The sequence below is a fragment of the Scaptodrosophila lebanonensis genome, unplaced genomic scaffold (genome assembly GCF_003285725.1).
Source record: "Scaptodrosophila lebanonensis strain 11010-0011.00,11010-0021.00 unplaced genomic scaffold, SlebRS2 tig00000024-arrow-pilon, whole genome shotgun sequence".
In the NCBI taxonomy this organism is placed as follows: domain Eukaryota; kingdom Metazoa; phylum Arthropoda; class Insecta; order Diptera; family Drosophilidae; genus Scaptodrosophila; species Scaptodrosophila lebanonensis.
Window position 1 is genome coordinate 17,634,092 of NW_022060538.1, and position 27,520 is coordinate 17,661,611.

Below are 27,520 nucleotides of genomic sequence, written 5' to 3' on the forward strand. Positions count from 1 at the left end.
CTTAGCAATAGATTAGCCAAAATGGTTTCTGAGAATACAAGTAATCTTTATTTGTTTCAAATTGAAAAATAGTTCACATAAAACAATACAATTTCCAAAGTAAAATCATTTAAAAGTGCCCTTAGGCAATTATTTTGCTACGTAAATTTTTGAAATTTTTGTCACTACGTTTCAAAATTAATTTAAGCTTAGCAATATTTAAAATCTAACAATTTCAGACGGCGTTAAATAGCCCCCCAAAATTTTTCTTAGGCTTTTCCAATGCATGATCATTCATCAATAGGGCTGATGAAAGATAATGCTTCTCAGAGTTCACAAAATTCAATGAAACCTTAAAAGGATTTGTTCAGACTTAGCTTGTGTTGATTCTCAGCTTGCTTAACTATACAAGTATGTAATTTTTTGTCAAGTGTACATATTGGTGTGTGTGTGCATGTGTGTGTGATATGGAGGGACAGCGTTTTCAAAATTAAAATTGCTGCACAACAAACAGCGGAAATTCAGCGAAACGAGTGTGTGGAGTGTAGATGGAAGCTCTGAGATGTGAGTGGCGAGAGAAGGGGAACGTAAGACCGTAGATTTTGCAGCTGTGCTAGGGAACGAGCAAACGAGTGGAAGACGCAGCAGAGGGGCAGGGGACTGCATTGAAATTCATTGTGTTCTTACAACTCGACGCTGTGAGCTCAGCAGCCAGTGCAGTGAAGTTATTATTTCATAAAGCCAGAATTATTGAAACAATACTTTACTTGCGGTATGTGTGTGTGTGTGTGTGTGTGTAATTGCAAAACGTTGCAAGCATGCGTGTATGTGTATGGCAATCCCGGGCTAACATGCGAAATTGGGCTTTAGTAGCATAATTTTTTATGCCGCATAACTCGTCGCAAAGTTGTGCTTAACGCAGCTGCGGCAACAGCAGAAAAATGAAAGAAATAAAAATAGAAAAAGTTAATTTAAATACATAGAAATTAAAAGGCAACAAATAAATAAAAACAGGAAAAATGTGAAGTGGCATGTAGTAGAAAGAACTTTGTGAACATAGAACAAAAAAGGACCAACGGCAGCGAGTCGAGCTGAGTTCCGAAGCGCAGGGGGCAAATAGCAAGAGTCATGTGTATATGTGTCTGTGCGAGTGCGTGTGCGGCATAATTCTTCAAAATGGCAGACATTTGCGTTTGTTGCCGCGCTTCCTGACGCTGCCACTTCCGTTTCCGCCTCACTGCCACAACAAACCCAACAACAGCCGCAACAATATAAGCAACAAACAACAAACGTTACAGTCGTGGCATAACAAAGTCACATGCAATTAAATCTGCTAGTATATATAAACTAACATACATATGAGACAGTCACAAAATAAACAATACCTCTCCGAGCCATCCCGTATAACAACAGACAAAACACAGAAATAAAAACCTGGGACACAACTTTTCTGATTACATAATTAGTGTCATTTAATTTGCATATGCATGTATTTAGTTTTAGTTGACGATCATTTGAGTGTCCATTGAGGATAGAGTTGGTCTCCAGCTTTTGAAATTTGTGTTGAAAATGCCAAATGGAAAATTCAAAAGTTAAATCAGCTACTATCATGGGCATTTATCTATTTCAAATCTCGAAAGTGTGGCCAATAAAATTTGTAGCTTACAATTCTGAAAAAGTGTGCACGCCAGCAATAATAGGATTATGGTTCGGCAACCATACGGTGTGTTTGGTGTGTTTTAAGAAACTCAGTAATGTACATAGGAACAATTATTTTGTTTATAGAATCGATTTTCGGTTGAATTTGAAAAAGTTTAAAAACTATTGCGGTTCCGATATTTAACAAAAGTAAGAATAGTATATAAAGAACACATTCAACAAAGTGCAGAGATACATTTGTTGCGGATAGAAACGTTACCAGAGTGTAGCTTACTATAAACTTAATAAATACATATTATATTGGAGAGCAGGCTGGCTTTAAGCTCGCATTTATGTAACAATGTTGCACGCATAACTTATGTGATATAACATACGATGCTGATATTTGTTTCCCTTGGACAGGCAGAGTGCAGCCAAAGCCAATGCACATTCATAATTCAAATTCAGGAATGGCGAGAACAACATACTATACATAAGCACACAACAGAGACAAAACAAACACACCCACACACACACATACACACACATGCGCTTTGCATATAGAAAACCTTATCAATACGTTTCACATTTGTTTTCATTTTACGATTGCGTAACGAGATCAACGTCGACAAATCCAAAAGCCACTAAAACCGCAACGCGCATGGGGAGCCAATATGCCAAATGGCAGCCAACGAGGAGCGCCAGCAATGACTGCCCGGACCAGTAACTCACACCAGCACACTCATCCATATATGTATGACTTCATGTATGTGAACCGCGAGCGCCAATTGTGCGCCAACTGTTTAAGCTGCCATGGCCTGACCGTAAAAAGCGAGGAAAAGCAAGGAAAAGCCACTCCGACTATTCGCTGCCGCTTTCGAGGGCTCACTGCTGGGTTGCCAGCTGCCCGACTCTATGGCTATAGCTCGAGCGCGCTTATCGACAGCGTGTTATCTGCGAATGAACTAGCAAACTAGCAAACAAAAACCAATAACAACAACCCACACATTCTCATCGACAAGCAGACAAAAAACAGAAATAGAAAAACAAAAAACAAAAACACTGCCAACGGCAAACAGCAACTAAATAGAAAGCGCTGTCGCTAGACGCTCGTCGCTTGTCGCTCCTCCGTTTCTAGCCGGCGAGCAATGCGCGAAAGTGTTGAAACAATCGTACACACACACACACACATAAACAACTGTTGTTGTCGTTTCTGTATGCTGCTGTTGTTGCGCGCCCCGGGCATGGCAGAATGGCGACTGGTAGTGCCAATAACTGCGGCGTCAACAATGGAGGGATTAGGACAGATGCAAATTAACAAAGCGGCATATGCACAACTTTGCTGTGGTAGTCGTGCTTGGGAGTGGGGGAAGGGGAAGAGGAGGAGGAGGGAGAGGGAGAGGATAAGCTTCTGCGTTGAATTGAACTTAGCTACAAAGGCCAGACGATGAGGTGTAGAAACAGCGCATGAGAATTTCAATACGTTAATCGCCGCTACATGGCAGCGTCTCTTCGATGGTATGCAGAAGCGTTGGGTGAAGTGGATTTGGATTTTGTGCGGCGGGTTATACACACCCACATACAGAGACTCTAAAATAGTTACAGACAAAAAAATATTGTAACCTTTGTGTTCATCAATTAACTGAAACATACAGCAATCCGAAAAAGTTAACTTTTAATTGTTCCATTAACAGTGCTTTCATGAATTTCTTAAGAGAAGGAATTAAATATTATTATATTATTTTTTAAACTGATTTAATTTGTAATCGTGTTTGTTTAACAGTCCGTGCATAAAACAAAAATGCTTGGAAAATATGTTCCCACAATTTGTGAAATTTATGCACTCTTTTTTGATCCACTTTCTAAATTGATTGTTTGTCAGCCAATTTACATTTAGATTAGATTTACATTTAAAGTAGGACAAGGCGTAGAAGTTGTGATCGGAGCCCAATTTTTATTCTCATTGAAACAGATGGAGTCCAAAAGTTCAATTGCATTTAGCTATCCCTGAATTGATAGCAAAACTATTCCAGCATCGTTCACAAAACGGTTCCTAGTCAGTTCTTGCTATTAATTGTATTTTTGTTTCCTTCTTAGAAGAACTTTTTGCAACTATGTACTTTATTTCGTACTTCGTATGAATTCATAGAGCACATAAATACATGCATTCAATTCAATTCATTTGCATTACAACATGTAATTTTAAAGTTTTTATGGATATGTAGTAGAAGCTCAAGTCTTTCTTTTTGTAATCACGAACATTGTTTCTCAGTGTAGCGCCAAATATTAAGGTATGGGTTGCAACCCTTTGGCATGTGGATTGTGTGCTGCAAGTGGCAATCGTTGCCCATTATCAACAAATGCAAAATTGCGCCAACAACAACAAACACAAGGACACATATGCACACATCACAAAATGGCGGTGCTATACTTGTATACTGCCACTCGTTTACGCCACTCAACTGTATGGGGGCTGTCGACTACCGCGCTTTTATCGCATGCAGCATCAGGGGCCGCAGGGCATGGTCGGACTAAAAATCGCACACACACACACAAAATGCATTCACTCAGTTGACATCCATTTCAATTTGGTTTTAATCAACTTATCAAAAATTGTTGTAAACGTTTTTTGTGGTCACATTGCCGCCAAGCGCAGGCACGCTTCTAATTACTATAATAACGGTGTTAACAATTCCCAACATCCTGTCGTCTATAGCTCACCAATTCGGATGCAACTTCAGTGACACTGAAAGGCGTGACACGTGAATTGACGGGCAGCTATCAATGTGAGGTCTCCGAGGATGCGCCGCTCTTCCACACGGACATAAGGTCAGCGCACATGCAGGTGATTGAACTGCCCAAGGACGATCCGGCCATGCAGGTGGACAAGAAGGTGATTTCGGAGAACGACATGTTTAAAGCCGTCTGTACGGTGGGTCCCTCATATCCACCGGCCAACATTACCTGGTACATCAATGGACGAAAGGTGAGTTCCAGAAGCCATTCACTCGCTGTATTTCAATATTTAAACCAGGTCGGATGTAATTTTCTGCAATCGAAATATTCCTTTGCCTTTGCTACCTATAACAAAATACGAGTATTTTACCACAATACTGCTATATTAGATTAGATTGTCGGCATTTATAGTAAAACATGAACTTCCGACCCCGGATAATAGGTGATAGCTGAGAGAAGAGTTGTATTCTTCCACAACTTACCTCTATATATATAAATAAAGTTTCCTGAAACAAATAAAAAATTTGAACATACAAGGAGTTTTCCAAAGTAAAGAGGACTTTCTGAATCAAGCGCCGCCTGGTGACGCTATCTATATGTCGATTGGTGCGTTAGAATCTGCTATCTTTATCGATTGACCAGTGAGAATTTCATGACATTTCAACGATTGGAAGTGAAGTTATTGAGTTATCTTGTATAAAATTCTTAAAAATAAAAAAATTAACAGATACAATATTATTTGATTTAATTGTTTTTTTTTTATAATAAATGTTCAAGTTATTTAATGAGTGTTAAATTTTATGGCCTATCTTTTGAAAGTTTGCTTATTTTTGTATTATTTTTCAGGTCTATAAAACGCCGCTCCAGCGCATCACACAAAACGCATTCGAAGGCTCTGCCACCTACTCCTCGCTGGAGATCTATCCGCAGAGTCAAGTACTGCAAGGCTTCTTCCATGCCATGCCCAAGTATCAGACGAGCATAATGCTGCTCTGCGAGGTCTCCATACTGCATGTCTTCCACAAGAGTGTGCAGCAACGCATCGGGCTTAGCACAATGCCGCCCACAACGATTTCGCCCAATTTGCTCGGCCTGGAGGGCTCCAAGCGCTACGTAAACGGTGATCCAGACAATTCGGCTCTAACGGGTGCGGCGCAGTGCAGTGTAGCCAGTATCCTCACCCTGGCGCTGGTGACGCTAGCAGCCACGCAACTGTGACCAGGACGCATGTAAATGACAAACTGAAGGAGCAGAAAGGCAACAGCAACGGTGGCAGCAGCAGCATCAGCATCAGCAAAACAACAACATCAGCCTCAAAGAGCGGAAAGTGTAATGTATAATTAAAAAATAACAAGAGCCAACCAATAAATAAAAGCGCGCAATATGCGCAAATAAAAACAAATAAAAAAAATTGCAAAAAAAATTAAAACATAATATTGGAGGGGCAGCGTGGATGCGATCCACCTTCCACGTTTCGCCATTTGCAGCCTTTCCAGTTGTTGTTGTTGCTGACGCCGTGCACTAAACAAACAATGGCGTCGAGCCCCGGCATTTAAAAATATTAACTGCAGTACAGTAATTTATTAATTTGCGGCCGCGCTACAAAACGTTAGTAACTTTAAAATATTTTAAGTACAGCAAAGACAAAAAAATTAGACAAAACAACTAAAAAGTAAGTGAAAACATTTTGAAAAAATGGAAATTTCCCAAAGATCCGTGCAACTTTGCTATAATAAGGAACAAGTACTCCAAAAAATGATGGCATGATATGGAAGACGGATAAATAAATTCGCATTTAGCATAAAAGTGGTTAAGACCGCAATTTGAGGACGAGCAGAGAAGACACAGAAATTGGAAGCTAATTTGCATAAAAAACAATTAATACCCTTAAGACAAAAATAATTACACACTAAGTACACCCTACCCTCCAATACCCGCAGCCTAGATACGTAAGTTATGTAAATAATATTTGTAAAAATAACGACAACAAATGACGACAAAAATAACATCAAATCAAAACAGATAAACAAAAACTAATGTGCAGCCAGTCCGGTAGAAAAACATGAATTAATGTTGAAATGAAAAGGTAATTATGTAATAATAATAAAACACAATGAAAAAAGAGAAATACTCGTACGTGTGTAGTTAAGTAACTGAGCGTAACATTTATATGATGAAAGTTATTTATTGAATTGAATTAATATTGTTTGCGTTGTGGTTAATTTATTGCATTTACCTTGTGCATTTTGTTTCATTCAGACGATTTAAATGTTAATCGTTTTTGTTAGGTGTGTAAGGCAAAACGATTGGCTGAGTCCAATCGACACATAAATTATTACTAATAATAATATATAAATATAAAAACATATTAGAAATATGTAAGAGTAATAAATCGATAATGTTAGTGCATAGAAGCTAGTTGGACAAAGTTGGGCGTACTATTTAATAAACCATAATAAGTATAAACCACAAAAGATGTTAAGGTATCCAAAATATGTACGTGTGGCACAAATTTGCAAACGATTTGCAATGTCACAATGAAAAATGCTGTAAGCCCTTTACCACAAACCAACATAAAAACTACTAATTAAAATTAGAGAAATTAAAAAAAAAACACACAAAACAAAATTAACAAAATAAAAAGGAACGAATCAAAAGCAAGCAACTGAATTGTAAATCAAAGGAAAAGGAATAATCCCATAAAACGAAATTATTTTAGCGTCGCCAGCAAATTAAAACAGAACTAAACTAATTGCTAATAATAATAAAATGTAAAATCAAACTTAATTACAGGAAAGCAAAAAACAAAAAACAACACTCAAATAAGTATGAAAAAACGACATGCATAAAGCGAAACAGAATACGACAAACAAACAAATATATATATATACTTATATATATATAAATAAATATATGAGATATGCATAATTACGATAATTGATGAGAGTTAAGCTAAACCCAAAAACATAAAAGAAAATCAAAGCACGCCACTAAAGGCAAACACGCCACTGGGCATGAAACTTAGCTCAAATAAAAAGCGATAAAGACGGAAAATTATTTGATGAAATAAAGAAATAATACAAAGGAAATTTCCGAGGCAAAACTTTTACTTAATCAGTTGTGGCATTGTGGCAGACCAAAGTACTAAGTTCGCGCAAATGAAGTGTTTCGATTATAATTAGTTATTTGTTTTCGTAGGTTGTGTTCTTTTTATTGATTTGCAAGCAAGTTCACATTTTATATTAATTGAATCGAACACGCACTGCGGATGGAGCGCAGTGGTTGGTTAGGCCTACAACTAAATCAGAGTCTGAGTTCGCCGATCTTAGACCACATTGGTGTGCTCATCGCGATGATAGATCTTGACATCGAAGAACCTAAAGTTGTCCACATCGAAGTAGTAGTCGTGTTTGATCGGACGGTTGAAGGGGAAGCCGAAGGGCAAGTTATCGACATAGCGAGAGCCATGACCAATACCGCAGCTAATGATGGGATCGTAGCCAGTGTACTGGGCGACAGTGGGTTCATGATAAGGATAGACCATGTAGAAGAACTGGTAGGTCTGACCACCCTTCTTTCCCTTGGGCAGCATAACGCGATTTGGCACACCGCAATGAGTCTCGGACTGATCGAGCTTGAATTTGTAGTCGCTGTTGGTGGCATCCATCAGTTTCTGGTACAGCTCGAGGTAGGTAGTGCGATCATTCACCCAGAAGCTAAAGTCACCGCTGCTGCGCTTGATGTTGTTCACACCGGCAACCAGATCAACCTTGAAGTGCTCCAGCTCGAAGAAGTTCATGTAGTTATTTTGCAGGTGGATCAAACGACCATTCTCATCGTACTTGGGACCAATGAAGACCTTGACTATGGCTTGCTGTGCCTTGTCGGAGGTGACATCCAGAGTGAATTCGAAGGGCTTGTGGTTAAGGCGGTACTGACGTGCCTTGATCACGTAGCTCTCGCCATTGTAGTGCGAGTTGCGGCCGAATTTGTAGGTCACATCGGTGCTAGACTCGACGACGCCCTCAACATTGACAGCGTTGCTGATGTCCGAGTCGAAGTACTCGAAGTAGGTGGTCAGGCTTTCAGGCATGTGGACGGCATCGATCTTGACACCCTCGAATCCGTAATCCTGCTTGGTATACTCAGGGAAGGTCTCTACCAGATGCCAGTAGTGATCCAAAATGCCCTTGTACACCTCGAAGAACAGGGGGTCGCGAATTGAGGTGTCGTAGTGCATGAAGGTGGTGGGGAGCGTCTCCTGGTACTTGCCGAAGGGGCGACCCTCGTTGACAATATAACGATAGTATTTGTCCAGGCTGCCGTAGAATTTCTCGTTGATGCTGTCAGCATTGCCTTGGATCATGTTACCCAGCTGGTTAACCACATCCATGGTGTATTTGTCGTTCTCGTGGATGAAGTCCATGATGCGCTGTGTGTACATTTCCACCTCCTGGATGTACTCGATGTTGTGATCCTTGTAGAAGCTATAGTGGTTGTCGCGGTTGGGGAATGCCATGCCGTTGTAGTAGCGAAGTCCGTTGAAGTAGCCGGTATCGACTTCCTCGTACATGTTAAAGGTTGGCACCTCTCCCAAATCGTTTGACAGACGCTCCAGGTAGTAACGGGCCAGCAACTGCCAGTGAATGTACAAATACAGCTCACCGCGACGATCCTTGTTCAGCACTATTTTCTCATTGCCCTTTGTCCAGAAGGGATAGTCCAGGTTGTAGTAGTAGTAAAACGAGTTGAGACCAACATCCTCCAACAAGTAGGACAGGGAATGATCGTAGTTGATGTCTCCATGGACGTTCGAATAGTTGGACTTCAGTACCACGTTGTAGATGTTATCCAGCTTCTTCACATAGTGGAAGCCATGCATTTTGTAGTGCTCGGCCATTTCCAGAGTCTGGGTATCGAAGAAAGTCCAGGGGTGGATCTCGTACTGGGCGGGCAGCACAATACCTTGCATATCGTCACGGACCAGGGTAGCAATGGTGAAGGCATAGACGAACATCTGCTTGTTCACATGCTGGCGGGCCCAGAACACAACATGCTGGAAGGTCTCCCAATTCTTGGCAAAGTAGAAGAGGCGCACCAAACCAACGGCGTATTCCTCATGACGATCGTACAGCACGGTAAATACCTGCTCATCATTGAAGGGATGATGCTGCCACAGCTCGAAGAAGTGTTGCAGTTTCTCGGGATGTTGGAAGTCGCTGGTGTGTTCCCAGGGCTTGTATTCATAGAAGCTCGTATCGTATTTGGTCACAAACACATCGTCCTGGTAGATGTGCTGCAGAATTTCAAATACAAACTTTTGCTTTACCAGAAAGTCCTTGTCGGCCACCTTAGACTGAATGTTCTTGGTGGAGCCGAGCGCGAGAAGCGCCAGCGTGAGCACTGCAACTGCGGTGAACGACTTCATCTTGCGAAATCATAGCACAGTCCACTATGCAAGGCCCATTTATACCTGTAGTACACCCATACACCCATGCATCCATATACCTACATACCCATACCAATGAACGTGTGCCTCTGCAGTCGCCGAGATATGCAGCAGCGAAAGCAGCGACGATGCTGGCCAACGGCCGGCTCGTGCATTTGCCTTGACATTATCATGCTCATTTAAAACCGCATCCACCGCACCATCGCAGCACCACCCCAGCCACCGGAATGCTCCACTGCACGCCCTAAAAACATAAACAATGTTGCCACCTCTGATAAGACGGAGGCTTAACAAATGATCACAATCGCGCCTACGGAATCTGCTGCTCAGCACAGCTAAGACGCGAGGTCAATTACACGGTTATGTCACACAGGTTTGATGGGATTCCAGGCTCTGGGACGGGTTGTCAAAACAAACACCTGACGCCTTGGTATTACTAAGCACAAACCCAATCAACACTGATAAGCAAGTTGTTTTGTATACTATTTATAGTCCCTTTGTTTCCACTACAAGTTGCCGTCTAAAGTCAAAGTCAAAGCGGTCAAGCTCATAAAAAATGCTGCATTGCTTATCAAGCGATGCTGCTTTTGCTTCTTCTGCGGCTGTTGCTGTTGCTGCTACGGCTGATGCTGGTGCTGGTGGTGGTGGTGGTGCTGGACGCGATCTGGTGGCTGTTGCCGGAGCATAAGCTAAAAATAATTGACAACAATTAATTATAAAATGCCAAACAAGAAAAGTAGACAACAAAGAACGGCAACGGCGCCAAGAAATGGCAACTTGAAGATGAACTGCCAAGTAGCTGAGCAGCAGATGAAACGACAGCAGCGTCATCGGCAGCAGCGTTGTTAGGAAAAGCAATAGCAAATAAAAAACTTTCGATTTAAAGGTTTAAGCGAAACCAGAGAACACGCAAATAAATTCAAGAGAACACAAATGAGAGATAGCTTACCAAATTGATTAGGGAGCATTCGCCCCTCTAGAATTTTGTTTTAAAAATCAAAAAAGATTCCTACTTCAAGTATTTAAAAAAATGTACTTATAAGGTTTTGTTTCTTTGTCTATGAGCACTGTTGGATGTGAATCGGCGTCAGCAGCCTATGATTATCGACTTTAAAATTTAAACACATATATTCTTCCTTTTTCATCCCCTTATCACAACGAACTAACAAAAATTATTAAAGTGAGCTCCGTTTTTTTGTTGTTAAGATCACATTTTTAAACTTATGATTAGCAGGCCAACGTCATTCAGCAGAAACCAGCTTCCATTATTAAAGGTTTTCCCCTTTTTAATAAATAAGTTTTTAAAAGTGTTGAATAGTATTGAAAACTCATTTTCCAACATGCTGCTGATTTATAACATGTATTTTGATTATCTGGTAGTTATGTAAATGTAAATGAAAGACAAGCTGTTCTCGAACACACCGATTTATATTTTAAAATTGGCAGGAATCATGGCATACTTTTGGGGCGTATTGTTATTAATAAATAGAAGCAGATAATATATAAAAAAAAAATATATATATATATATATTTTTTTAATTTTTTTTTAAATATTATATATATATATATATATATATATATATATATATACATATATATATAATTTTTGCTTTCAAAATCGAATTGGAGTGTAACTCTATTTATATGTATGTGTATGTGGAAGAACGCGAACATTCATGTGCACGCAATGCCACGGTGGACTATGAACATGCCTCTAGTTCTATCTCAATTTAAGTTAACTTAAAGAAATCAAGGGATATTAATTAATAAATTAATTTATTATTTAATTTTTTTTTCACTTGCTGTTGATTCGTGTTGCCTTAGTATTGAAGTCACCTTAGTCACCCTTCAAACACTCCCTTTGTTAAATTTCCTAATGCACAGTAATACCTATGAAGCTGCTTAACATACTCGAACATTTTATAAGACAACAGAGTGTAAACCACAATGCACAAATATTATATTACCCAATCGCTTTTGTTTCTAGCCCTTTTCCTTCCGCAGCCCATGCCAACGCCTAATCAGCACTAATACATTTTTGCCACGATGATAGCCCGCCCAGGTTATTTGCGTTGAAATTTTGTGTTAGGTATTAAAAACATTTTTGTATGCAAATAATTAAGACACCAGGGCTGGTTGCTGGGTGCGGCGCAGAGAGACAAGCTCACACGCAACATTCACTGCTCACCAGTGATGGCCCGTGTTGCCAGGCCAGGACAACAGCTGCACTTACAAGGAGCAGCAGTTGACGCAGGTGGCGACTGCCAGTGCTTTACAAACATGCGGGGGAGCGAAGGGGCGGAGTATCTCCCGGTTGGCATTAGATGTTAGTGCGTACTTGTATGGCCGTGTGTGTGTACTTGTTTGTACGTGTATACACGAACTCGGCAGCAGCATCGTCATCTTCTCATGTTTTGTAAATTAAGCAAACAAATTAAGTGCACTTGGCGCTCTGGCTTTGTTGCTGCTGTTGTTGTTACTTGCTAGCTGGCACTGGCGCTCCATGTAAACACATTGTGATTGTAACAAAGCCATATATCAAAACCCGCAGCGACAGGCACACATGCACACTCGAAGAAAAGTGGATAAATGGAAATACCAAAATGTAACCAATTCGTATGTTAAAGCCTAAATAATGTTAATTAAAATAAATTATATTTATATTAAACTCATTCAAAAATTAATCCTTCTTCTTCCCACTGAAAATATATTGACAAGGGCCCTTATCTTGATCACCGGAAATGTGTTTATTTAGAAGAATGATGGAACATCAAAAACTTGCCATTAATATAGGTGCAACAAAGTTCTTTCTAACTTAATTTCTACTTGATATTGAGTTCTGATATTTTAATTTATACAACCAATTGGGAGTAGTACTAGATAGATACTACTTTATTTTCTTATTAGCTTGGTTGTTGCTAAGTTGGAGGTTGGTTTTACTGAGTTTTTTCTCCAAGTACACTTAGACTCTGGCAAAGAGGCTCGCCCTTGAACAGCTTTTAGTCGGTGCCCGAGTGTGGCTGCATTTGAGCAACGCCGTCCTTGCTGCACGGCACGGCGTTTACCTCGACAGGCACCCAGCACGTTAGTTTGTCTTAATTAGTTGCAGCAGCAGCAGTGGCGGCGAAAGCAACAAGCAGCATCCAGCAGTGCAAGGCATATGCATCAGTTACAGACACCGCAAAATGGCTCAACGGCAACAACAATAACAACTACATAAACAACACAAACATTAGTAGCGGCAACAACATTGTATCCAGAGCACGCAGTTCGACTCACCTTGGCAACACGCTTCGTGCCCTTTTTTTACACACCATTGGTTGTTGCTAAGACTCACGCCTGACTGCTGCGAGCTTTCGCTCTCTGCGCTCACTGCCCGTCGCTCCCCTCTCTCCCCTTTCTTCCGCCTATAATTGTGCAGTCATCGCGATGTTTAAAGTTTTGCACGTACGCGTGTGTTGCCGACGCGACGTGGAGCTCCAACTTCCACAAAGCGAACACACGGCGTATGCGTAACGCAGTACAAGTATGAGAAATGGTCGAGGGTGTTCTTTCAGTGTTGCCAAGCATATCAGACCGAAAAAGTCACTTAGTTCTTCACCCTTAAAAGGGTATTTGTTTATAAATTCAGAATTTACAAATTTTATTATTATTAGTAGAGTTGCAGGGCTGAAATTTTTATGTAGACTTTCTTACTCGAAAAAAGAGTCTATCTATCGTTTGTGGAAATACTTTTAATTTTATTCGGTAACTTTTAAGCACATGGGCTCTTTCTGTGGAAGTAGTTTCGGAAAGATTATATTAAACAAATAACATACGCGACATATATGTATGTAGATTCTTTTAATTTAGTAGCCTCATATTTGCTAAATGCCCAAAGAATATTCAATAGAAAAAGTCCTGATAACCGAACAACACTGACCGCATAAATGTTTTGTGGGATGCCCCATTCAGGACTGGAGCATACAGGTATAGGGACGTGCTGAAAAACTTTCGAACGCTTTTTACAGTTTGAATTTGAGTGTGTGACTAAATTAAGCGGTGCACCATGATTTGGCGAAAAATTGCGCTGAGTTGTGTTTGCCGATTCGATTTCTGTAGGTCTAGGGTAAAGGGCGCAAGCATTCGACTATCGCTCAATTATTGATTAAGCTGCGCCTTTTCTGGCAGCTTAAAATAAATCCATTAGAATATAGCTACATATATGTGTATAACAAACCTACACTATTGCTGCAACAACAATAATAATAGCTTTTAATGGAAATACGCCACTGCCAGGAAACTTTGCAAAATGAGTTGCACATTTGCAGAAATTTAATGCTAGTGCAGGCGTCTTGTTTTACGGCCACGATGGGCGTGGTCGCATTGAATGATTTGCTTTATGACTGCATCTAACAACAACAGCAACAACAATAATAAGAACAATAACAGCAATGGCACAAACGCAAAAACGTTGTTAAAATGCAGCCACATTTGAGGATTTATAGCGCGCTAATCGCGGCCAAACAGCAAGAAGGAGGGTGTGTGCGTCTGTGTGTGTGTGTTGGCGGGCCAAATTGTAAAATTGCAATGTAAATTGAAATGCAAATGCATAGCATGACATTTGCAACAAGCAAACTGCACGCTGCCAAAAATTCAACAATAAAATGTTGCAGCTAGAAGTGGCAGTGAGGCTGTTAGGCGGTCAGGGACGAGCGACATGCTTGGCACAATGCTCGAAAATGGCGGCAGTGGCAGCGGCGTCGGCCAAGCGCGCCAACATATATTCATTTTCAAAATGCAAAACAAAATTCTAAGACAGCCACGCCCACAATACATCGCCTGCCAGTCTACACACACACACATACAGCTAGAAAAATGTACGTTATCTAACGCGCCCAGCAATTAGTGCAAGAAACAATTTACAAAATTCGGTTGCATAATCTTGGGTGTGTCCTTTAAAAATACGAATATCGTTTTACGCCCGCCACAAAGTACTTTTTGAAATTGAACGTTTGCAAGTAGCTGTGGCGTCTGCGGCCTCTGGGCATGCCCATAAACGTATTACGCCAAAGCTGACAGTCATGCAGTTCGAAAAACCGTTGATGAGCGTTTTTTACGACAACACAGCAAGACGAGACCATTCCACCATGGGACACAAGGTAATAATTTGACTAAAAAATTGGTGTATAAAAGCTTCCGGATGGGAAATATACTTGGAAGCACTGACCATATTGAAATACGAATCTAAATAGGCCTATGAACATAAATTAATATATTGTCACTAAAATGTTTAGTTTACGATGGCAATAAAAGGATTTATTTAAAATAATTTTAATTTTTTAAACGAATTCTCTTAAGCAAATATTTCTTGACTATCGACATTTTTTTCATCTTTATTCTTTATTTATGATCTGTCGTAGGTTGGACATTTATCAAATTTTATGATAACTTTGACATTTTTTCATCATGGTTCTTGGTATGATGTTTGCGGCGCGATTCGAATCGAGAAATATTTCCGATCGAAATAGTTAATGAAAACTTTAGGAATTGTATTTGTTGAATAACGTTTGACATACAAAACTCAGAATTGTGTGTACAAAATGTAAACAAAACTATAAATATTTAAAGCATTTGCGTATTTCGAACAATTTTAGATTTTAATTGTTCAAGAAAATAGAAAATAATATAAACATAACCTGGTCCTTGGAATTATCCCCAATTTCTTCTAATATTCCATAGTGCACGAGCAATGGACATTAATGCAAAGCATCATCCTGCACTGCTAGTAGCATTTGCTTGGACAGGCTGTCGTCACGTGATGAATGCCGCTGCAAAGCTGATGTTTAAGCTGACGCCGAAGCCGACGTTTACGTTGACGGTGACAATGACGCTGACGCTGACGTTGCCTCTGACGACAACAGCATCATAAATTCGCAAGTGACATTTAAGAGAGCGGATGGCTCAAGGCGCTAGCCATCCAACGTTGTCTTCGACGTCATCGTCGTCGTCGTCGTCGTCATCTTCGTCTTCTACGTGCATTCGATTCGTTGTGATTTGCGAGGCGAGAGATCAAGACAGCAGCATCAGTTCACTTCCCCCACCCGCTCTTGCTTTAAGATGCCTTTAAGCTTTGTGATTATGGCTGGCAGGTAAAACTTTGACTGAAGATGCTCGAGTGTGCGCCACGTTCGTCAATCACTTTAACAAATTGACTTTTCTTGTTCTCCTAGAAATGTGCGACTTGCTTTTATCACTTCCATTGTTTTCGTTGTTGTTGCTGTTGCTGTTGTTGTCGCTGTCTCTGTCTTTGTTGCTATAGCTGTTTGGCTTGGCAATTTGTTAATTTTGCGTCGAATTAAGATGAAATCTGCTTACATTGGATTATGAAACTAAATGCCAGTAGCTTGTTAACATTGCTGCCTCGCTATCCTTGCCGAAGAAGTCGGGAAAAACCCTTCCAACCTCAGCATCAACCACAAGCATACACATTATTGTTCTCCGTCTACTTGTTGTTGCGCATTTGCTTTTAGGCTGTTTTGTCTTGACTTCAGCTTGATTGTTTTCACATTAGCAGCAGCAACAGCTTGGCAACAACAACACCAAGGCATTACAAATATTGTCTGCGCTCTTTCATCGACGCCATCATCGGCTTTCGCGGCTACAGTTTATTATTTTTGCTCATCAGCTGTTGCAGAACCAACACCCACACTTCCATTCCATCTCTTCTACCTTTCTTCATTGTTGTAGGCGCTTTTTGTCCTCTTCACTGAATCCGCTGCTATTATTATTGTAGTTGTTGGTGGTGCTCCTGCTCCTGATGTTGTTCTTCCACTGAAATCCTTTTTGAGCAACAATTTGTAGCGCAAAGATTAAAACTTTTAATTTGCTTTTAATTAATTAAGTTGAAAATCGCGACTCGAAGTCATTCGCTTCAACCCATTCACTTTCCTGCCACGCTCCAACAGTCAACGAAACAATTTGTAGCACACACCCACCATACCACACCACACCACACCACAGTACCCCTTCTTCGTCACATTCAACATTCAGCCACAAACGCTTTCCCTAAATTGTTTTACATGCCCCACGCCACTCACGCAATTTGTCGTTGTTGTAGTGTCTGTTGTTGGTTTTCCTGCGCCGGTTCTCATTTTTAGAAATTTTGTGTTGAGTTTTTGAAAGCGTTAAAATGTTTCAACGAAAGCAGAACGAGTACCATTATTTGCCCTGCTCCTAGCTAAAGTTTCTCAAATTAGTGTTTGCACTAAGCCGAAAGAAAAATCGGGAGGGGCCTCTGTAATTGGTAAATATAGCAGCTCTAAGTTTTTCGAAACATAGACACTGTAAGAAATTACTTAAATCTGCTTGGGTTTTCACCCAAAAAATAAAAAAGTCGTCAAAATTGCCTTAAAATTGGATCAGATATTGGTTGGAATATAAGCCGAAAACTCTATTTAGTTGGGGTACTAAAAATATTATAATCTATTTCTAAACATTCCGAAATATTTCGAATTGCATACAATTTTACATTTCACGAATTAACATCCAAGATTATTAACAAATTTGTTATATAAAAGTTATTAAAATAAAAGTATTGAATAAACATGTTTCATCACGTTACAGATTTCAGACCAGCCCTGATTATAAAAATGTTTTCATTTGGCTTCTGATTCATTTAAATAACAACTTAGCTATTGCCGAGGCGAGTTGTCCTAATAATAAAGCTATGCTTACACTTAATCAAATTTGTCTTAAATAGTCATACGGAATCGTTGTTTAAAATGGTGCAGCTTAAGTATAATTAATAAACTTTTGGGTCCCTAATCTGAAGCCAATAGACTGATACTAACAGTTTCAATTAGTTTAAGTATAAGCAGTATTAGAAAAGAACAACAGGTTTCATATTCAGTGAGCAATTCGAATTAAATAAACGAAATAAAACGGATCCCCTCTGACAATTTGGTGTATACATTTACGTGACATTCCATACTAAGAAAGAAGTATTATGTTTTAAAGTACAGAGCTTTCTTAGTGGTAATATTATTTGTTAATATTTTTAGTCGGAATTAAATATAATTTAGGAATTGTTTGGCTTACAGAAAAATTCTCGCCGCTGGCATAGTTTCAATGAATTTGCTACAGATTCCTATCAAGCACTTAGCAACCGCTTAATCTATTGCGCAAATCGCCTTATCGTTTTCATCATTCCGAAGCAAACAAAACGAAATTTCTCACCTGACCACCTTGCTAATGCCAACAATTCGTAAAGTGGGCAGCTACTCCTTGTCAAACATATTCATCAGATGTAGAAGTAGAAGTGAAAAAGTTTTGACTGTTAAAATAGATAAATTCAATTTGCATTTGTCGGTAACAGCACGCCAGGTTTCATTTGTGAAAACCAAGCAATTTGGTTGCAAGAAAAACTGCTGGCAAAACCGCTTTGGCCAAAAGCATTAAAATGCAATTTAAAGGTAAACTTTTCTCTCTTTCTGTTTGATTTCAAAAAACTTCGTTGCTCCACAAAAAAGAGATGAGGATAAACACAAGTGCCTCTGTTTAGAATTTTCGCTTCTAATTGAAACTCCTTTTTTCTGGAGAGGTGGCTGGGTGGTTGCAAAGGACTCATAACTTCCCAAAATCAAACAACACTGTCGATATTGTTGTTGCTCTGGGTGTTGTGGCTTTTGCTGCTGCCATTTACGCCTCACTGCCATGTAGCAATATGAAAATCTTATGTTTCTACACACATACATATGTACATATACAAACGTACATAAAGCTCCCTCTCATATACATGTATATGAGTGTACTGTTGCTGCCTCACGTGCCACTCCTTTGTGTGCTCAACGTGACGGAAATTAGCGTGATGTGTGACGATGTGTATGTGTGTTTGTGCACACCATATTTATTTTTCCACTGTGCTGCAGCTATGATTGTAGGCACACACACACAGACACAGACAGCTGGGATGGTCTCGTGATTGAAGGCCTAAACATTTCAAACTTGTCATCTTTTTTTGAAATTCGAATCTCATATTGTCAATATTTTATTTAACTTGCATACTCCTTGATTCATTCGAAATGAACTAAATTGTATACCCTTGAGTCTGCTATATATACATGTATATAGAGTTTTGTTCAATATTTGGCTGGCTATAGAACACTTTTAAGGACTTTTTAAACTTTTGGAGGTAAGATAATATGAAGGAAACCATAATATTAAGGATCCAAATGGAAAGCAACAGTACCCCTGTCACTGTTTATGTCTTTTTTGCGTTCATTTTTTATAAGTTTTTCATTTTTATCTCCTTTATTTTCCAGATCAAAGTTGATTACATTCTTAATCATATTTATTACATACTTTATCACGAACAACTGCTAGACCACATGTCACCACCTGTTTCTTTTCGCCAGAAATCACAAATTCATAGTTGTCACTTTTACAAATCACGTCCGGTGTTCCTCTCTAATACACACACACAGGCCCATCACATCATACGAAAATTCAATGCGTATCTTTCGAATTTCAAAATTCCCCGTGCCTATTTATTTCATGTTATGCCTTCAACAGCATTGACTGACTGACTGTCTCGTGACTCCGTGCCTTGCCACGCGGACTCGACCCGAGCTTTGGCTGCCTTGTGGTGCTCCGTGATTGATGTGTGCACGTAGTTTCCCGTTTCCAGAGCCAATGCTTACTCACATACACATACATACGTGCACTTGCACTCTACTCGCCCAGCCAGTGTCTGCCACAAACAAACATTTTATGTCTGAGAACAGGAAGCAACTGTTCGATGTGCTCTTTGTGTGTGCCAAAACACGAATTTGCGCATATTTGCTTTGCCGCGTTTCCAGCGAACACGTAATACGAACAATCACACGCCCATACTATGCAATATTTTATCATAAATGTTAGTGCACCGCTTTCTGTCCATTCTGTCTTTGCGGCTCATAACTTTGTTTGTTCAGAGCATTTTCACTTCATTTATTAGGAAAAACAGAACGCCCTTTCTTCCTGCATTTATCAATTGCCATTGTACATTTTTTCTCTCTTCTTTGCTTTCTCTCGCCCAGTGTCCGCAGCCATGCCACAAGTCATTTGCATACTCAATTGCAACTGCCGTTGCTCTGTCCATTGCCTTCGATGCCACCATCTTGGCCTGCTACTTGGTTACGCTTTTTGTAGTTGTCTTTTATGCGTTAATTGCTGAAAATTGAAACATGAAATTAAATGAAAACAGCGTTGGCCAAGTGTCTTGCGTTTATGTGTGTGTGGAGGGCACACCACCGCCGCACATAGCTCATACACCCTAGCGCACAGTGACCTTAAATTGGTGATTCAGGTTGCCAAAAGCATTAAGCAATTAATCCATAAATTGAAAGATTTTCATTCGATTTCTTTCGAAAGTGCTCAACTCACAGTTTCAGCTATCGTGATGAAGCTCTGTATCGAGGCTTCGCTCTTTACAAGAGATTGAGAATTGCTTATGGAGAATATTGCAGTAATCTTTTTTGTTTTGCATAGCTCGTTGGTTGCGAACGGTGTCCATGGACACGCAAAAGTAAAATAAGAAAAAAGTTATTCACCTATAAAGTTCGTAGTTCATGACCATGAAGAAATGCTGTGATCGGAGCTCCTTAAAAGTAATTCGGGAAGTAATTAAATGAGGTATTAGAGAAATTAACACCGGCTACTCTTCAAAACTAACAATAACTATGCACAAATATAACGATAGTTAAATTGAATAACCGATCTATCTCTCAATCTCGAATTCAAGGAATTGATGAGATGAAACATTCAAGTAATTCCAGTGTCAAAGATTGTATTTAAAGCATATATTGTATTCAGCTTAATTGATCTCGATAATTAGCCCGAAATGGTTATATCCATTATAAGGAATACATTGTAGGTGTAGGCAAAATCTTAAAACAACTGTCCGTCTTGTTTCTATAAGCCTACTGCCTCCCTCCGATAGGGTATTTCTAAAAAAAAACCGTGGAACCGTTCCCTTACGAATGTTTTACTTGTTGTAGTATGCTCGGAATTGTGTAACCACTGTGCTGTCACACACGCTCACACATACACAAACACGAACACTCACACAGAGCGGTATCGGCCACCGCATGCAGGTAATTAATAAAAGTTCAGCCGTAGCCGCACAGGCCAAGCCACACCACTTTTTGTATGCATGTGTGTGTGTATGTTTGCTGATGTGTGCGTGTGGCAGACAATCAAGTTAAATTTCTCAACGGCTACGGCAACGACCACGGCCGGAAATTATAAAATGCCAGTGCTTCGTGTGACAAGTGACAAATAAATGCGCTTTCAATGTGTTCGCTGTCCGCCTGTCGTTGTCCGCTGTCCACTGTCCACAGTACGTTGCTTGTTGCCTTCAGTTTCTGCTACTGCCCCTCGCCACGCTGTCCTTTGCCAACTGTTTATCCCATTGTCCGGCACGGCTGACAGCTGCAGTTCTTGCATCGACCCTGCCAAGCCTGCCGAGCCTGCCGCTCTTAAATATTGCAAAATATTTCACTGAGCGGCCTGTGGAAAACGTTGAAAATTATGAAAAATATACGCTGAGGCTTTGTGCTTGTGATCGTACAAATACATACATACTATATGTACCTCTGCGTGCACATGTGTGTGTGTTTGTGTTTTTATGCCGCAAAAATGCTTGCATATTTTAATGAAACGCCCACACATGACGGCTTCCAACGCTCGCAGGCCGAGCCATTGGCTAACAGTTCTTATTTTTGTTGTTGCTACCATTGTTGTTTTTGTTGCTGTTACACTGCCCGAGCAGCTTGCCGCTGGCATTGACTGACAACCTGACGCGCACAGAGGGCGCACAAATACGAATGTGTACAAATAAATGTGCGTGTATGTGAGTGTGTGTGTGTGTGTGTGTTTATATTTGAGCGTTTGAGTGTACAGAGCACTGCCAACATTGACATTTAAACATGCAAATTTTGAATTAATATTATTTATACACGATAGTGCTGGTTAAAGTGTCGTCCTTGTTGTTCTTCTTCTCACTGTTTTTTGTTCACTTGTCATGCATTGGCTGTCTTTATTAACACATTCGTGCCGAAGTGTCGGTCAATAATAAGCAAATGAGTTATTACTTTATGGTCAGATGCCTTAAAATAGCAAGGTTCATCAGTTCTCTTAATTCTGATCTGAGAAGCGAAACGTTTCAGTACAATTTAAAACAAAGTGGTAGGAATTGTGTCTTTACGCAACTAATTCACGCATTTAATTCTTGATTGGATGTCGGGGACGGTCTAATATCCTGCTACTATTTTGATGGAATCTTGCTCTGTGGCTTTTCAAAAGTGGCTAGTGCTGCATCTACATTTTTCCTTTTTTTGTAAGTCTTTAATATTTATTTAAGATCTGTCCTACATGTCCTGGACAATTATTAAATCGTATGATAACTTTGAATCATGCCTCTATCATGATGGTTGCAGCGTAATTTGATGCCTTTTTAGGAGCAAACTTATCTAGCTGCTAGCTCGTTGAGTTATGTCAGTCCCAAATTTTCCATTTAAAACACTAATATTGGTTTTTCTGATGTGATTACATGGCTAAAGCTTAAATTGAGTAGTACACTATTTTAAAGTTCGCAACTTAGAGATCAAACGCCAATTCCTGTATGTCCGAACACATTTAATTCAAGTCTGGTCCAAACTAGTGGTAGCAGACCCTTTATCTCTCTGAACTTATGCAATAGCATCGAAATCATTTGCTCGCGTGGCAATCGGTGGTAGTCAAAACATCAAGAACAACTAATAATGTTCGAATTATGGAAAGTACGACGCCATATTTAGTATAAACGGGCAGTGCATACCAGAAAGCCACTCCTTGAACTTCGCATCCATACATATACGCCGGCAAGGCGCGTGTTTGCGTTTCAATTTGCTTCCTTACATTTGCTTTATATTCGTATTCTGCAATTTATTCTGATAAAATCATAAATCAACGCTCTGAATCAGGTAAATAAAAATAATGCTCACTGTGTATGCAAATTGAGCTGAGATTTCTCATAAAAATATAAAAATATTAAAGAAATATGAGCGGAAAAATTATAAAACTTGAGCGGCGAAAACTTTTGCAAAAGTTTCACTAGCCATGAAAAACAGCTACCGGGCTGGGCGGGCACGGAAGCACATCGTACTCTTGTTTTCGGCCATTCCGAATATAGATGAGGACTGCAAACGACACGAGGAGCACACGTTCAGTTGAACCAGCGCGCAGTTAATTAGACGAAGCTGTAACGGCTTTCGATATACTCGTACTCGTACAAAGCTGAAAAGTACGGATTGGGGCATTAGCGAATGTTCAATCAATCGATAGACAAACTTAAAATGGGTGCAATGTAATCACTACGGTATACACCAATACACACACATACTTCTACATTTTCGGCACACTTTATTACTTCAAAATTGCGACATTTGGAAAATGCTTTGATCATCAAAGTGATGCATATACACACGCACAACACATACACTCAGAAAAGGTTTGATAGCTATTCCAGTGATAGTGATTATCAGATAAATGATTGACTAAAAAAATTTGTTAAAAAATTGAAATATAATGAAACAAATTGGATATTAAATTGATATTGATTTATGTATTTTCAAAAATGTTCATGATATTCATTTTTCAGTAAATAATAGCTAAAGAGCTCGCCAAAAGCTTGATAGCTTACAACATTTCCCGAAATGTGACATGTGAGAAATGTCCAATCTATTCGTTTTTTTAATTCAGCTGCTATAAAAGGCTATTTAAAGTATTTGAAAAATTAAATGAATACAAGCTGTTAAAACTTCTTAGTAGGATATTTTTTTCAGTACACACACTCGCACCTCTCGTGCTGCTTCCTCTTCGTTTTCGATGCAGTTGAGATTTGTTTGGTTTCCTCTTCAGGCGGCGACTCATTAGATAACCGCAAAGCGCACAATCTCTATCAGCCATAGAGTCTGTTGGCATCAAAATATTGCTGCTACTGCTGCTGGTGTTGATGGTGTTGCTGCTTCCTTTGTGCAATGGAATTTCAGTGAAATCGTTGTGGTTGCTTTTGTTGTTGCTGTTGCAACTCTTGATGGTGTTGCCGTTGTGGCCCTTGCCTTTTCTGTGGGCATTGCAATTGAGCATTGCAGACATTGCCTCATAGTTGGCTATGCTTATTAATTAACACAATACAGAAGCAAACAGCAAACAAAGGCATCAGACGGCAATGGCAACAGCAACATGCTGGGGCATGCTGCATCTGCATATTGAATTATGGCCAAATTTACTTGCTATTTGGCAATTTGCGTGTAGCTGAGGGTAGCTCAGGGTATACATGTTGAGCTTCTTACGTCATTGGGCGGATACTGGTAAATTCTTTATCTCAAAGGAGTAGTCAATGCAGGCAGAGCCCAAATGTTGACTGCAATTTTCATATCATTTCAGGCGACGAAAGAAAAGCACAGGATGCAGGACTATCGACGCCAAGCAAAAACATCAACGTCAATGTGAAAACGGAAATGCAGGCCCCTTCGCTTCCAATAATTCCTAAGCCCTGCTTCTCTCTTTGGTGTTCAATATGTTATGGCCACAAAGCTGATCGAAGCTTGTAGCCCACACCTAAATGTGCGAAAATCAGCATGACTGATAAAGGTTGATAAAGGGTAAAAGCCTCAACATAAGGCTGAATTGAAAGTGTTCACCAACAATTTTTAACAAACAAAAGTGACTTTTACAGATATGCACGTCACTGAAAAGCTTGTTAGTTTATAACTGGAATGGATCTAGAACACACCCTGTAGAAACATACACGTATACGAGTATGTAGAAACATATACGCTTACAAGCTTTAGCTGAAGGGATATACTAGATTTGCGCGAATGTATGTAACAGGCAGAAGGAGGCGTGGCAGACCCCACAAAGTATATACAAGTATATCTGTTGATTAAAAAAATACCATATTGTACCAATAATTAATTGCTCTACACTGCGAAAGGATTTATTTCTTGATGAGTATGTATTTGTTCCGAAAAGTGAACAAGAGCTCAGGAGTTAGCATTAAGAATTGTATAAATAGTGAAGTAATTTCATAAAATAAGCTAGAATGAAATTGAAAATTAAGCATTGGTTTGTTTCGTTTTTGTTCTCCCAGAGACGTTTCGCAAGTTGGTTGCGACATCTGGCTAAAGAATAGTTGTGAGCTGTATAGCAAGCAACTATTCAAACATATTTATTTTTTCCGTGTCTTTCAAACGGGGTTTATCAATTAAAATATCAAGTGCACGTTTTATTGTTCATAATATTTTCTATTTATATCTTGCCACTTAATAATTAAACATTTACTTGTTCTTGTTGAGATTTAATTGCTCTATATCATATCCTACGTTGTCTTTTACTGTTTTCTATTACATTAATTTGAAGAAATATCCTTTTTCTATGACATAACGTAGCTTCTACGACATAAGACCGAATGAATCGTGTTGTTGCTGCAGTTAATTATGAATTGTTAATAGTTTTATAAATTGCACTGGTGGCTAATATGCTAATACGTCATATAAGCTGTTTTCTTTGGCAACATTTAAAAGTTATTAAGCTCGAAGGCAACAACAGCAGCACTCAAGATGCCTACCGAATGTGACGTGTTTATCAAGCGTCTCTGACGCAGATAAATATGCAATGGCTGCACGTGCTCACACAATGGAAGGAGCTGTTCAGGATTCTGGCGGAAACAGGGAGCCGCAAACATAGGCACTTATAAATAGAACCCACACACATATGCTGCGAAGTCAATAAATTTTCATTTGGCAAGTGCGTGTTCTATGTGCATTTCTCTTCATGTGTATTAGTAAGTGTGTGTGCGGCTGTATGTGTATGTGAGGTAAATTTCACCTGTAAACGAATGTGCGCTTTAGTGCAGAGGCAACGGCAAAGGCAAAAACAGCAACGAGCGCAATAATAAATACAAATAGAAGCATGACGAAAAAAAATCACACTCGCTCAAACGTATATACTCGTACACACACCCACGCACTGCCGGAAGTTGACTCGGAATCTATATTAAGTATGCGCAGTACTTGAACCATGAATTTCAATGATGGGGCTTCTGCTTCATCGCCCAGTGACGACAAAGCGTTCGAACCTGTGACATTTATTTCAATTAGAAATTGAATATAGATGTCTTACTACAACATGATTTCTTGGGTTGCCCGACTCAAATCCCGAGTATCATGGACAAGCTGGCATAGACTTAAGCATTTTTGCACTAAGTTAACGCAATTAACTTTTATATTTTTACATTAAGGCACATATACAATGCAAATAAAAAAGATAGAGAGTCAAAAACGCAACATCTCCAATAAGATTTATTGCCATATACGGACTCTGAATTTGTAACGATCTTTGAAGGCGCAAATACTCCTTAGTACGAACTTCATCCAACGTATTTGCAAATTATTTTATACAAATAAATTAAACAATTAAGTTAAATTTGCAATTTCCTAATGTGATATTTGGATAGTGATCGTTTATTTTTTAGCTTAAAAATATTCAACATGTGTTATCCTAAACTTTCAATCGAATTGGTTAATAATTCTTTTTAGTTTTTTACAACATTACCAGAAGTAGAAGAATTAAAATTTTTGCGAGGGAAAACGTTCAACGTTTTTGGTGCTGCACGAATCTCAAGAATAAAACAAGTAAAAAAGCTAAAGTCGGGTGTCCTGACTTTTAAATACTCTGTATATATGTTTAGAATAATTATAGAAATTAAAAAAAATTAAGAAACTTAAAAAATGTCATCGATTTTACCTCTTTCGGTATTTGAACTCACGTAAAGGGTGTATAATTGTACATTTACATAGCAATTACGTCTATGTGAGCATCAACACCAGCTGCCGCCAGCGCTTGGACAGCAAATATATTTATGGCTATAACTTCTTGTAAAATCGGCCTATCATAATGAATCTTGGGGGTATTAACTGGGGGTATTTCCAAAATACGAAATCCCAAGAATTACGGGAGTTACAGAAAATCACGATTTGAGTGGGAGAAAGGCGAGGGAGGGAAATTCCAAATAATACATTTTCTGCGTATTCACATAAGGCATGTAGTCTACGAATGGAAAATCGGGAAAACCCCCATAGGGGGGAAAATCAAAAAATTAAAACAAATTCGTATAGCGTACACACATAAGGCATCTTTTTGCAAAGATTGGTGTCTCTACTTCTTATAGTCTCTGAGATCCAGGTGTTCATGCGGACAGACGGACAGACAGACAGGGCTAGATCGACTCGTCTCGTCATGCTGATCAAGAAAATATACACTTTTTGGGGTCTGCCACGCCTCCTTCTACCTGTTACAAACCTAATATACTCCTGTATCACGTACAGAGTATAAAAATCAAGAAACTATCGTTAAGCAACTTGAACCAACCCTGTTGAGCAAAGCCCTTAAATCAAATCAATTTCTTTGTGGAAAAAAGTTATAAAAAGTTTTAACATTAAAACATTTATCGATTAAATATCTTGACTTGTTCACCATTCCCGAAACAGAAAGGCTGCCCATATTCTCTGCTCAGTTTTCACCCCAATGTAAAAATTATTTTCTAAAACGCTTACTGAATGTATGTGTTATTTCAATTTTGTTTGAACCCAAAACTATCTGATGATTACATTAGCTTTCATTCCTTTTAATTCCTTAATTAGTATTTATTTTACA

The 27,520-nt window shown here is 39.3% G+C and overlaps 2 protein-coding genes across 2 annotated transcripts in view; one reads left to right on the forward strand and one right to left on the reverse strand.

The window, feature by feature from the left end:
* Positions 1–6,511, forward strand: part of LOC115621205 — a 93,877-nt gene extending 87,366 nt beyond the window's left edge. Inside the window, exons 6-7 of the mRNA XM_030514786.1 lie at positions 4,334–4,603; positions 5,200–6,511. Coding sequence (XP_030370646.1) covers positions 4,334–4,603; positions 5,200–5,571 — 642 coding nt within the window. The 3' untranslated portion in view covers positions 5,572–6,511. The remainder of the gene's footprint in view (positions 1–4,333; positions 4,604–5,199) is intronic.
* Positions 6,512–7,531: 1,020 nt separating this feature from the next.
* On the reverse strand, positions 7,532–9,781 carry LOC115620550 (larval serum protein 2). The gene has a single exon (XM_030513834.1). The coding sequence runs from the start codon at positions 9,779–9,781 to the stop codon at positions 7,679–7,681; it is 2,103 nt and encodes a 700-aa protein (XP_030369694.1). The 3' UTR covers positions 7,532–7,678.
* Between the last annotated feature and the right edge of the window lie 17,739 nt (positions 9,782–27,520).